The sequence below is a fragment of the Sebastes fasciatus genome, chromosome 4, assembly GCF_043250625.1.
Source record: "Sebastes fasciatus isolate fSebFas1 chromosome 4, fSebFas1.pri, whole genome shotgun sequence".
Classification (NCBI taxonomy): Eukaryota; Metazoa; Chordata; class Actinopteri; order Perciformes; family Sebastidae; genus Sebastes; species Sebastes fasciatus.
In genome coordinates, this window is record NC_133798.1 from 5,122,150 (window position 1) to 5,134,174 (window position 12,025).

Consider the following 12,025-nt stretch of genomic DNA (forward strand, 5'->3'; position numbering starts at 1 on the left):
TCAGCTATGCAATGATACACACATCTTGTTCCACAAAGACACAGGGTCAAGTTACAGTAGAGTATCTGCAGGTCCCGGAATACTAAAAAAAAAACTCTGTATCAACCAAAAAAATGTTTTTTTGAAATGCCCCAACTCATGTTCACTCAACCAAATCAACCAAATCAAAACAGAGCACAGTTAGTCCAGTACGAATCTTTGTGGATCTCAACTCTCATTAAAGTGGCAGTAGGCAGTACAGTATATTTTTGGCATCATTGGGCAAAAACTTCCATAATAACCTTTCATCATATTGTAATTCAAGTGTTCTGAGAGATAACTAGACTTCTGCACATCCTCATGGGTCTGTTTTCAGGCTTTAGAAAATCTAGACTTTGACCAATGACAGGTAATTTCATTGAGATAGCGTTCCTATTGGCTGTGCTCCAGTCATGTGACCGGAACCTGGCGTTCCTTCACCAGGTTTCACATTTTACAGCTAAACTGTGCACTACAAGATGTTTCTGAAAACATTTGAGGAGAGAAATAGGCATTAACGTAACAGAATATTGATTCATATTTGATCAGCGCTGCCTAGTTTGACCGTTTGATAAGAGTTCGTGAGGGATTGACAGCCGGCTCTCATAGACAGCAGAATTGATAGCGGACCTCAGATCAGCTCTTACTGCTTGTTTTCCTACGGTCTGTGAAATCATATTTGCTCCAATCTCGCCTACTTCAGCTTCAACAGTGCTCACTAATCACTCCCAGTATCACTAATGGGGCTGTTTTTATTTCTGTTGTTCTTTAAAGCTAGGGTTGGTAATCTTAAGGAACTAGCAAGAGTACGCTAAATTTAAAAAATGATCTAACCTAAAAACCCAGCCCCGTGTTGCCAACTCTTTTCCAATAACAGTAGCTTGCAGCACTATAGCTCCAAAAGTCCCTAAATCTAGAGAGAAAGTCACCAAGTCATCAACACTGACAGTCCGTCCGTTCAGGCCTCCCACCAAAGACACTCTCCCAAAATGATCATTATGAACGTAAACAATGAACATGGCTATTGTTAGCACTCACAGCTGTCAAGCTAGCAGCTTGTGGAAGACTCTGGTGACACGCACTTCTGGCCGAACAAAATGATTAGACGGGCTTATTACAGTCAGCAAAGATAGCAGACTTTTTTACAGTCAGAGTATTTGATTTATTGATTGCTGAAGGACTGTAAAGAGAATTTCAACAAATGAAACAAAAAATATATTTTTGAGGAAGATTCCCAACCCCTAGGTTTAAAATAATCCTAAATGTATTACCAGGTACTGATACCCTGTGATGAAACATGTTACAGAAGAGAATAAGGGCCATATTGAAAGTCCTTTGAGTTGTCTAAAAACATTTGAGAACCAATACTGAGGGAAAGCATCTAATCTCTGTCATTATTGTTGGATTTCAGAAATTAATAATTTAGAGAATAACCTCAGAACTTTTGGAAATCATTAGTCAAATTAAAGAATAGTCAACAAACGGAAAATTCAGCAAAAACACAATTGACCTCCCGATGGATCAGTTATTACACCGTAGTAGAGATCCAAAGATATTATTCATATTTATATTATTTCCTTTAAATAAAATGGTGAAGCCACAAAAACACTCTGTAAACAACAATCAGCTTCAAATGAAGAGCTGCAACAAGCTGCTACACAATATATATCTATAGATATCTATAGATATATAGATATATCTATATATATGATATGTTACTGTCAGACAGAGTAGAAACGTTTATTTTAACAACCCTCAAGCTACATTAAGTGGTAAACTGTATGCTAAAGGGCTTTGATATGCAACACAGAAAATGGTGAAAAATGTCGATCAGTGTTTCCCAAAGCCCAAGATGACGTCTTGTTTTGTCCACAACTCAAAGATATTCAGTTTACTGCCATAGAGGAGTAAAGAAACCTGAAAATATTCACATTTAAGAAGCTGGAATCAGAGAATTTAGACTTTTCTTTCATATGAATTTTTTTTCACTTACACATTAGGCCAGACATGCAAATGTAGTAAAATGCAGTAAAAACAACAATACCTGAGACAAACTAAATGAACAGCATTTGCTTTGGGAAGAAACAAAACCGAAACACACACAGACACCCTCTCTAGTCCTCTTCTCTCATGTGGAGTCTTGTCCCGAGGACGCGCCGAATGTTTTACCACCATCTTTGCACACACACACACACACACACATACACACACACATACACACACACACACACACACACACACACACACACACACACACACACACATACATACACACACACACACACACACACACACACACACACACACACACACACACACACACACACACACACACACACACACACACAGACACAGGTTTGCTGGGCTGTGTCCCAGCAGAGGGATCTCTTGTATACTGCGTGTTTCAGTTTTGCTGCATGTTCTTAGGGATTCATTGCTTGACTGTCTAGATAAGAGGAGCCGATCTTGACAGTGCAATGCAGTATATTAATATGTTTACCGTCTGGTAGAACATAAAATTATATAACTCATGTAGAACAAGTCAAGTGACAGGATTTCACGGAGGTGTAACAGGCTCAGCAGAGTAAGAGGCTGTGTCTGTGGCCCGTCCAGTCACAGTCCAGTGTGTGGCTGTGAAGTTCAGACAACTTCCTGTCGTCTCTAACTTTCTCTGTGATCAACAATGTTGAACAGCTGTTGGCATTAATCTGTACCATCAGAACATAATGATTTGTGTCTGTCTGTCCCACTCTTCACCAGGATGTTGGCTGTGGTGCAGTTTTATTGTTTGCCGCGTGAAAAGACGACGCAGAAGAAGAGACTTGGCTGTTTTTCTTTAGTTCAGGAGTTTAGCTGCGGACAGAGTTTCACCTGGAAAGGCTGGTGTGGATGTGAAGTGTTTTCATACGAGAATAACGTGGTCTCGCACTTCTTCACCTCAGCCAGCCGTGTTTTTCTCCGCCTAGCTCCAGCTCACCTCAGATAGCACCGACTCACCCAGATTGACTCCAGGCTGCAGGGAGAACTGAGCTGTTTGACTTCCTGCAGGAGAGCTGGGAGACGAACAACAAGAGAAGAAGAAGAAAGAGGAAGAGCAGAAATTAATTGAATGGAGAGACACACGGGAGTGAAGTTTCTTTTTGTGGTGGCGTTGTGGTGAATAGGCACACACACACACACACACACACACACACACACATTCAAACATATGAAACCTCTTGTGGCAGGCTAGTATTTGTCCCCAGGGGTCAAATAGGAGGCAAGAGACAAAGGACATTAAGCCACACACACACACACACACACACACGCTCACACAGATGAGTGACCTGTCTATACTGAGCTCGCTCCACCAGCTGTTCACATTACTTTCTCTTCAGTGGACATCTCTCTGTTTCTCCCTTTCTCTCTTCCTTTCTTTTTAGCAGTTGGAGTTGCTGGTATTCTAAAAGAAAACTAGAATGGCACTCGAAGAGCGCAGACCTCCGCCTCTCTCATTCAGCAGCCTTGTTATGTCTGTATAACGTTACACTACGTTGTCTCTCATCCTGTCATCTAGCATTTTTTTCTTTCTCACCGCGGACGGCCAGCAGCTCCCGCACACACATCCACACACGTATCCCTCTGCTCGAAGAAGTAGGAAGAAGGTGTGGTCACGCGTCATCAGTTACACTGCGCATGTGTTATACCCTGTGGTCTTAATGCTCAGGCTGATCGGAATTCTTAAAAATATTCCTGAATCCGGATCATGATCCAGATCGCCACCAAAATCTAATGGATTGTTCATTGTGCTACACACCACCCCTCCAAAATATTTCAAATCCATTGCGAACTTTTTAAGTAATCCTGCTAACAGACAAACAAACAAACCAACAAACCAACGCTGGTGAAAACACAACCTCCTTCGAAAGCCCTTGGCCTTGACGTTGGTAAAAGTGTCACAAAACTTTATTTATTTTTATTCTTGATGATTAAATGCTTTATCACATTAACTGGTCGTCTTGACATTGTAAATGCTGCCACTTCCATAACTGATAATCAGTCTAAAGATGTTGAAACAGAAGGTCACTTCACTGACAGGGTTTATTACAGTTTTCAGAAACAGTGTAGATCATACCAGTGTTTTTTCCCATTCACATGCATACCACATACAGTTAAATAACTGCCAACCATCCAAAGCAGACCAGACCGATAAGACTGCAACGGTTCATTTTCAAAGTTTATTATTCTGCTGATTATTTGTCATATTCATTAAAGGACCCTGTGTGTAGCATTTTGGGGGATCTATTGGCAAAAATGTTTTCATTAGTGTATAATCACCTGAAACTAAGAATCGTTGTGTTTTCGTTAGCTTAGAATGAGCCGTTTATATCTACATAGGGGGCAGGTCCTCTTCACTTAGTCCTCCATGTTGCTTACCATCTTACCATCAATTACAATCTTCATCGTATCCCAGCTGCTGGGCGTTTTCCAGCCATATAGTCCTTTATTTGGTTGTTGAGGTCGTAGTGTTTGTCATACATTATTGGGTGTTGAGAAGGGGACGGCCCGTTGTTATTCCAAAACACCAATAGTCCAAAAAATGTCCCATAGGACAGAAAAAAACACTTTTGTCCAACAGTCCATTACCCCGAAAAACAAACGGCCATTGTTCCAAGGCTTGTTTTGTTTTGTTTCAATTTACAACATTAACCACATGTGTAAAACTGTGACTGGAATCCAGAAGTTCATTTTGTAGGAGACAGGGTTGGAATTGATCAAAGTTTGTGCTTTCTGTTAAAGTTAAAGGTCCCATATTGTAAAAAGTGAGATTTTCATGTCTTTTATATTATGAAGCAGGTTTAAGTGATATATAAATACTGTTAAACTATCAAAACACTCAATCCATGGAGAAATACACACAGCACGTATTCAGAAACTGTGCGTTTGAAACAAGCCGTTAGGATTTCCGTCAATTTGTGATGACACAAATCTACAATATTTAGATCATTTCACAGTTTTAAACGTAAACATTCTAAATGTGTCCGAGTTTATTTCCTGTTGCAGTGTATGTGAATGACATCAGCTGACAGGAAGTAAACATGGACCCAAGCTGTTGCCTAGCAACGCAATTCCGTTGAAATGCACTAAAACGGAGCATTTCAGACAGAGGGTGAATACAGGTATATTCAGGCAGACAGTATGAGAAAAATAATGTGTTTTTTGAACATTAAAGCATGTAAACATGTTCTAGTAGAAACACAAAATACAAACATGAAACTGAAAATGAGCACAATATGTCCCCTTTAAAAGTTTTTATAAACATATACAGTATATTGTATATGCATCAAATTCCGCATGGGCTGAAGAGGAAGGTAGGAAGACAACCACACAATGACCAAACAAAGCAAAAAATATCTTAATATGGAATTCATATTAACCCATGCCCTGCCCAAAGAATTAGCGCTGTGTGAAAAAAGGTAAAATTACAATCCCCAGAATGCACCAGTGTTACTATGATATACTGCTTTGGAAGTTATTTCTACTCTTAAGTGTAGTCATCATCGGAGAAGTGTTCAGCCCTTTAAACTCTCCTCCTCTTTACCCTTTCTTTTGTCAGTCCTCTGCTCTCTTTCATCCTCTGTCATGTCCCTGACGACACAACGCCATTGAAGTTTTGGCGTCGCTCTGCGGCAGCCGGTTTCCCCGGCAACGGTCGTTGTGGTAACATCACATTGTTGAGGCCCGATTCTGCTGGGACTCATCCCGAGAGGTCTGGGCTAATGTGATTATCTCCCACTGTGTTCTCATTTTCCTCACTCCCAGACTGCCCCTGTAGAGTGGATGTACAAGTGTCTACTTGATGGCTTTCTCACGCTGATTAGCAGACAAGGATGTTTGCGAGGCTTCCAGCCATGTCTTCACGGAGCTGATTGGGCTGTTTAAAGGATGAAACTGTGGATTTAGTGCTCAAAGTGCTTAATTGATGTTTAGTGCCAGAATACAGTACCTTTAAATGTTAAGAGCAAGCCAAAATGTTTGGCACTACATCTAAAAACCTTGAGAACAGGTACTTTTTACTTTCTACGCTGTTGGTCCATCAAGTATAAATGAGATACCAGAGACATTAGGCAGAAGACCATGTGTCTGTTCACCAATGAATTAGTCAAACCTTAGTTGCTGATGTCGTTTAGTCATTCAGGTGTGGAATTTAGTCAGTAACCATAGAAATGTCAAGCAAGTGTAGGCATGTACAGGAGTACAGCTGAGCACTTGGGAAGGAAGCAAATGGAAATGTCACATCTCTCTCTCTCTCTCTCTCTCTCTCTCTCTCTCTCTCTCTCTCTCCCTCCCTTTCTCCCTTTACTCCCTCTGCTTTACTAGAAGCTGCCATGATTCCCACCGTCGTCTCCTCTGTTTGTTGCGACAACATATTCATTTGATGTTGACACACATGCACAGTGCTGTAGAGAAACTGAAGGTTGAAGGAATATCTCGGCCTGGTTTTGTTAAAACGGTTCAATATTAGCGCCAACATGATACCTGAGTTTCAGTATCAATACCAAAATGACACTTTCTACAAAACATTGTTGACAGTTTTCAATACTCGGTGCTACAGATGTGTTTTGGTACCAAAAAACTATTGATGTTCAGTACTTTAATCCTTTTTGCATCAAAATAGCAATTTAAAAGAATGCTATTTTCAATTAGCAAGAGTTTAAATCTTTTAAAAAAAGTTAAAGTGTTTTGTTATTTGTGAAACCTAAACTAAAGTATAACTTCACAAGATGCTCCACGTTCCTCATTTTCACACACGCTGCTCTATTTCCCTAAAATTACTACTTTATAATATTATGACTTTATTCTCATAATGTTACGACTTTTTGTCTCGTAAACCTATGATTTTATTCTTGTAATATGACTTTATTCTTGTAATATGACTTTATTCTTGTAATATGACTTTATTCTTGTAATATTATGACTTTATTCTTGTAATATTATGACTTTATTCTCGAAATCTCCGAATTTTTTTTCTCCATGTGGCCCTAACACTCCCTCGTACTATACGACTCTATTTAAACTTATTAAAATGGAATTAACATGATTCAGTCTCATTAATATTGTTTTTTATTTTTATTATTATTATTATTATCATTATTATTAATAATAAACTGATCCCTTTTTATGGCAGCTAAATTTGAGGAGACATTAACTTCCCTCTAAAACTTGGGCTGTATCTTTGACTGGACAAACTCAACTGGGATTCACAAAGAGACAGAAATAGAGAGAGCATGAGAACCTATTCAGGGTGATTCTGAGACCTCAAGGTCGAGTCACTGACTCATCGTCCAATCGGGACGGTGTGTGAATCATCGTCATTGCACTTCCTGTTTCTCTGGACGCTATGAATGGACTAAAACAGGGGAATCCTGTGTTCTGTGTGTGTGTGAGTGCCGGGTGTGTAAACTTCAACATGTCCATGTCTGCATTTTATAGAGAATGAAATTCTAATACTGGCCTCATATGTTGATGTAATGTAATCCTCCTATGTGTGTGTGTGTGTGTGTGTGTGTGTGTGTGTGTGTGTGTGTGTGTGTGTGTGTGTGTGAGAGAGTGTGAGACTGACCCCAGTCTGTCCTCAGTAGCTGTGTTCATGTCTCTATAGAGACCTGGTGAGAGAAAGAGCAGAGAAGTGTGTTCATTCATCATCCACTCAGCACTCACACAAGAAGCCGAGGTGGTTGGCGGTGGCTCTGCTGTGTGTGCACATACAGTGCATGCTTACTGATACCAGAGAAACCCAGAGGGAGAATAACACAGAGAAAGAGATAAGGCACTTACTCTATATCTGAATGAGTGCAACAGTGTGTATCACTGGCTTCCATGTCAGAGTAACCCAGCGGATGTACAGTACTTACTAATGATGATCTAATAGTTATCAGTCCTGACAGTTACCTAACGTTGTAATAGTGAATCAGGACCGTCAAAGAATGATAATAAAGTAGAAAGTATTGCAGCATTACGGAGCTATCTGCTTACTTACTTACTTAGGCCGTTTACTCCTCTTGGGGGAATAGGCTGTCAACAAGGCTTCTCCATCTCCGTCTCTATCCTGGGCCTTTCTCTCCAGCTGGTTCCAGGTGTAGCCCGTTCTTTTGGTGTCTGCCTCGAGGTCTCAGCGCCAGGTGTTCTTTGGCCTTTTCCTTTTTCCTTGCGGGTTCCAGGATAAAGCTTGCCTGGTGTTGTTTGTTGTAGGCTTATGGAGTGTGTGACCTATCCATCTCCAGCGTCTTTTGGGGATTTCAGTCAACAATGAACCCAAGTACCCTTAGACACACTAACACGGGGAGAAGATGCAAACTCCACAAGTCGGGTTTGAACATGCAGCCCTCTTGCTGTGCTAACCACTGCACCACCTTGCCGCCCATCACTCTGCACAGTGAAGCTCAAACATGCAAGTGATGGAACAAGAGAGAATACGCTTTGACTGGAGGGGGACTTTAAGTAAAGTATGGCCTATAAGATGAAAAGTGAGACTGAGGAAACGCGGCTATACCTAGAAAAGAAATCTCCCTTTTGATCACAAAACTAACTGAATATCACATAATTGTAGAGGTCCGGCATGTATTTGTTTCCTCTATAAGGGAACTCTCTGTGCGAGTTAGCACAACTAGTGAATGGATTTGATGAAGTGAGTATATTAGGGTCGAGTGTCTCTCTCTGTCTGTCTCGTCCCCAATCCACTCTGAAGCCATGAACAGGCCTTCAGTGCAGTGAAAGAAAAGTCCAACGATAAATCTCGAAGCCAATTAAATGGCCTCATTTAGATTGCCAGTGCTTTGTTGGTGTGTGTGTGTGTTGGTGTGTGTGTGTGTGTGTGTAGCTGGCATTGGGCCAGTACAGGCTGTAATAGTCTGTGATAGTTGGGGTGGAACTCAGACACAGAGAGGGAGGAGAGCAGGCTGGCTTCAGACGTGGACGACAAATATTGGTTTAGTTTCAAAGAGTTCCAGAGAGACTGAGGGGAGGTGTTTCTGTTTGCACGCTGGGTTTGTGTTTGTGTGTGTGTGTGTGTGTGTGTGTGTGTGTGTTTGTATGGTGATTTTTTTTTCTGTATTTTCTGCTTCATTATTAAATTTTTACCATTCCCAATCTTGTGGAATTTGAACCTCCCTGATCCTGGTGTTGTGTGTACTGCTACCTATGTGTGTTTGCTGTTGCTGTGTGGGCAATGACTGATGACAACGTATGCAATATGATCCTAATTCTGTCCACTAAATGTTGGAAAACTACAGATCAGATGGCGTTATGTGAATATGAAATCTATTTATTGGAGCTATTAATCCTATTTATGGTTTTATGTTGGTTTGTCGACCGCGGGCTTTATCAAACAGTAATGTCAGCTCAGTGTCCTTGTACTTTGCCCTCTCTTCGGCCGCATGCTAACACATGTAACAGCATGCCGTTTATGAAAATGAATTAGAATATGGCGGCTGTCATAATTACGTGCACAGCTGCAGGGCTGGGATTTTTTGTTTTTTTCTCACATGTAAAGACAGACACACTCTGCATGGTTCAACACAAGGACATTTATTACAGCCACAGGGTTCCAATTCTGTGGAAGAGGATTAGTGAAACATGTATTTGACTTCTGAGTTTAAACGCAGAATATCGTCAGAATTCTGTCTTTATTCTCAAAAACTCAGGTTGCGTCCAGAATGAATCATTATTCCCTAATTTGTATTTCCCTACAGGGGTATCTATTGAGGTCCCTAATTAGTTGTAACCCACTCAAATAAATGATGTGAATGATGTGCAACACTAATCAAACATCGTTTATGTTCCTCCAGCCCACTATACCGTCACTATTGCAACAAGTGGCAGCTCAATCCACAGTGCATTGTGGGAAACAATAAGTTTAAACTCAAATGTATTCCACAAATTTTAATCACAATTCGGACACTGTCGAAAAAAATGTCTGACCACGTATTAGCGCCCTGTGTTGACATGATCTACCAGTACAGGGACCAACTAATGCTAAACACAAAATATAAGGAGACAGGTCACATGTCCCTACAACAAGCTGGGAGAACAGACTAGAATAGACAGCTGTAAGCCATGCAATAAGCTATTTTGTCTTCCTGCACTGTGTTGCAGTTCTTCTTGTTCCACACAGTAACAACCCACAGAGCCACAGATATCTTACAAACCGGCCTTGAGGAACGAGATGTTTTCCTGTTGCCTTGCTTTTTTAAGACTACATTTAACAGTACACGGGACATGGGAGTATGTTTCTCATATTATTTCTGTCTGTCTTCTACAGAACGTGTTGGCCAAGGCGTTGTACGACAATGTGGCGGAGTCTCCGGACGAGCTGTCCTTCCGTAAAGGCGACATCATGACGGTGTTGGAGCGTGACACGCAGGGTCTGGATGGCTGGTGGCTCTGCTCCCTCCACGGTCGCCAAGGCATCGTCCCCGGCAACCGTCTCAAGATCCTGGTCGGCATGTACGACAGCAAGCAACAGGGCACGCCTTCCACGCCAGAGCCGGCCACTTCCTCCTCCCAGGTGCAGCGACCCCTCCCCCCTCTGAGCGCCTACGCCAAACCATCACGTGCTCCGTCATCTGCTGCCGTCGCTACTTCCTCCTCAGGGTATCCCATCAAGCCCTCGACTCAGTACACGCCTATGCATCCGGCCTACTCCACTCCCAGCCCTGCACAGACCAACCCCGACTCTATCTACATGATGCCCCCCTCCCACGGCCCCAAACCAAGTCCACAAAGTCTGTACCAGATCCCCTCCGGCCCAAGCGGACTCCCTCCAGGACCCCCCAGCAAGGGCCCGGCTCTAGCCCAGAGACAGTACCAGCTGGCTGGGCAGGACATCTACCAGGTGCCCCCCTCTATGGGCTCAGGGCCAGGCCAGGGAGCGGCCCCGGCCGGGGGGACGGGAGCTGGGCAGGATGTGTACCAGGTGCCCCCCTCGCTGGATAAAAGGAACTGGGAGAGCAGCAACAAGCCACTGGGCAAGGTAAGAGAGAAGGATTGATTCTGTAGAGAAACATTATTGGATGGATATATGAAAAGGAATGAAGGAGAGTATAACTCTTAAAGCAACAGATGAGAGTAGAACATTCAGTATAATTGTTCCTGGCCTGAGCTGTGGATGTTTTTGTATCATGCACACACACACGTATACACAGACTTCCTGCTATTGTCACTGTTTTCGGGTGTATGTGTGTCTATTTTTTGTCAAACCAAAAACCCAAGGTTGTTCTTTGTGCTGTGTGATAAGGCTATTGGATGTCTGCCAGTCAGTATCATCTGTTTTTGTAAAGGTGTGGTCCTTCACCTGATGTAAGTGCAACCTGAAATTGACTTTTTTTAGTTAAATATTTGGTTCTAGGTGTGTGAGAGGAAGTGGGATCACAGTGGTGAGTGAGTCCAGAGGGTTAAACAAGATTTTCTGTTTCAGTTTCCTTTCTCAGAGCTCTTCTACTCTTACTTTGTTTAAGTCACTGCATTTCCCGACAGAACACCACGCTAACGTGGGTAGCGAGAGCAACGACTTAGCCGACTGCCGGGTGTTTTGAATGCCGTCTCTCTGTCTGCGTTCTGCACACACACGGTGCAAAGCCTCGCCCTCGGTGAAACACACACAGATCAGAGGAGAGGAGAGGAGAGAGGAGAGAAACTAGTGCGCCAATAAATGACAGCAAAACGCTGTAAAGACTCTCACACTGAGCTGAAATGAAACAAGTGCACATAAATTAGGTAAATCCAATATTTAGTTTAATTCTTTCAGTGGGGTCCCATTGGGGAGGGGAGAGGGGGGGGGGGTAATGGTAATGGAAACACTGCCCTGCTTAGTCTCCTGTGAACCTCCTGGTAAAATCAATCAGTTTCATCACCAGATAATTGTGCTGCTTAATCTCTAATATCTGACAAGTACAGAGTGACAAGACGTTAAATCGGTGCTCTTGTTTTTTCATATTTGCTTGTGTTGCCCATCTTGAAGCATTTTGCA

The 12,025-nt window shown here is 42.2% G+C and overlaps 1 protein-coding gene and 1 long non-coding RNA gene across 5 annotated transcripts in view; both read left to right on the forward strand.

Annotated features, from left to right (window-relative positions):
• The window catches only part of LOC141765534 (uncharacterized), a 4,111-nt gene extending 1,739 nt beyond the window's left edge, over positions 1–2,372 (forward strand). Inside the window, exon 2 of the long non-coding RNA XR_012593527.1 lies at positions 1–2,372. This exon is cut by the window's left edge and continues 1,596 nt beyond it. This is a non-coding gene — a long non-coding RNA (uncharacterized LOC141765534).
• Positions 1–12,025, forward strand: part of bcar1 (BCAR1 scaffold protein, Cas family member) — a 95,460-nt gene that overhangs the window by 55,079 nt on the left and 28,356 nt on the right. For all 4 annotated transcript variants that reach the window (XM_074631583.1, XM_074631585.1, XM_074631581.1 and 1 more), the window contains exon 2: positions 10,319–11,029. In XM_074631583.1, coding sequence (XP_074487684.1) covers positions 10,319–11,029 — 711 coding nt within the window. The remainder of the gene's footprint in view (positions 1–10,318; positions 11,030–12,025) is intronic.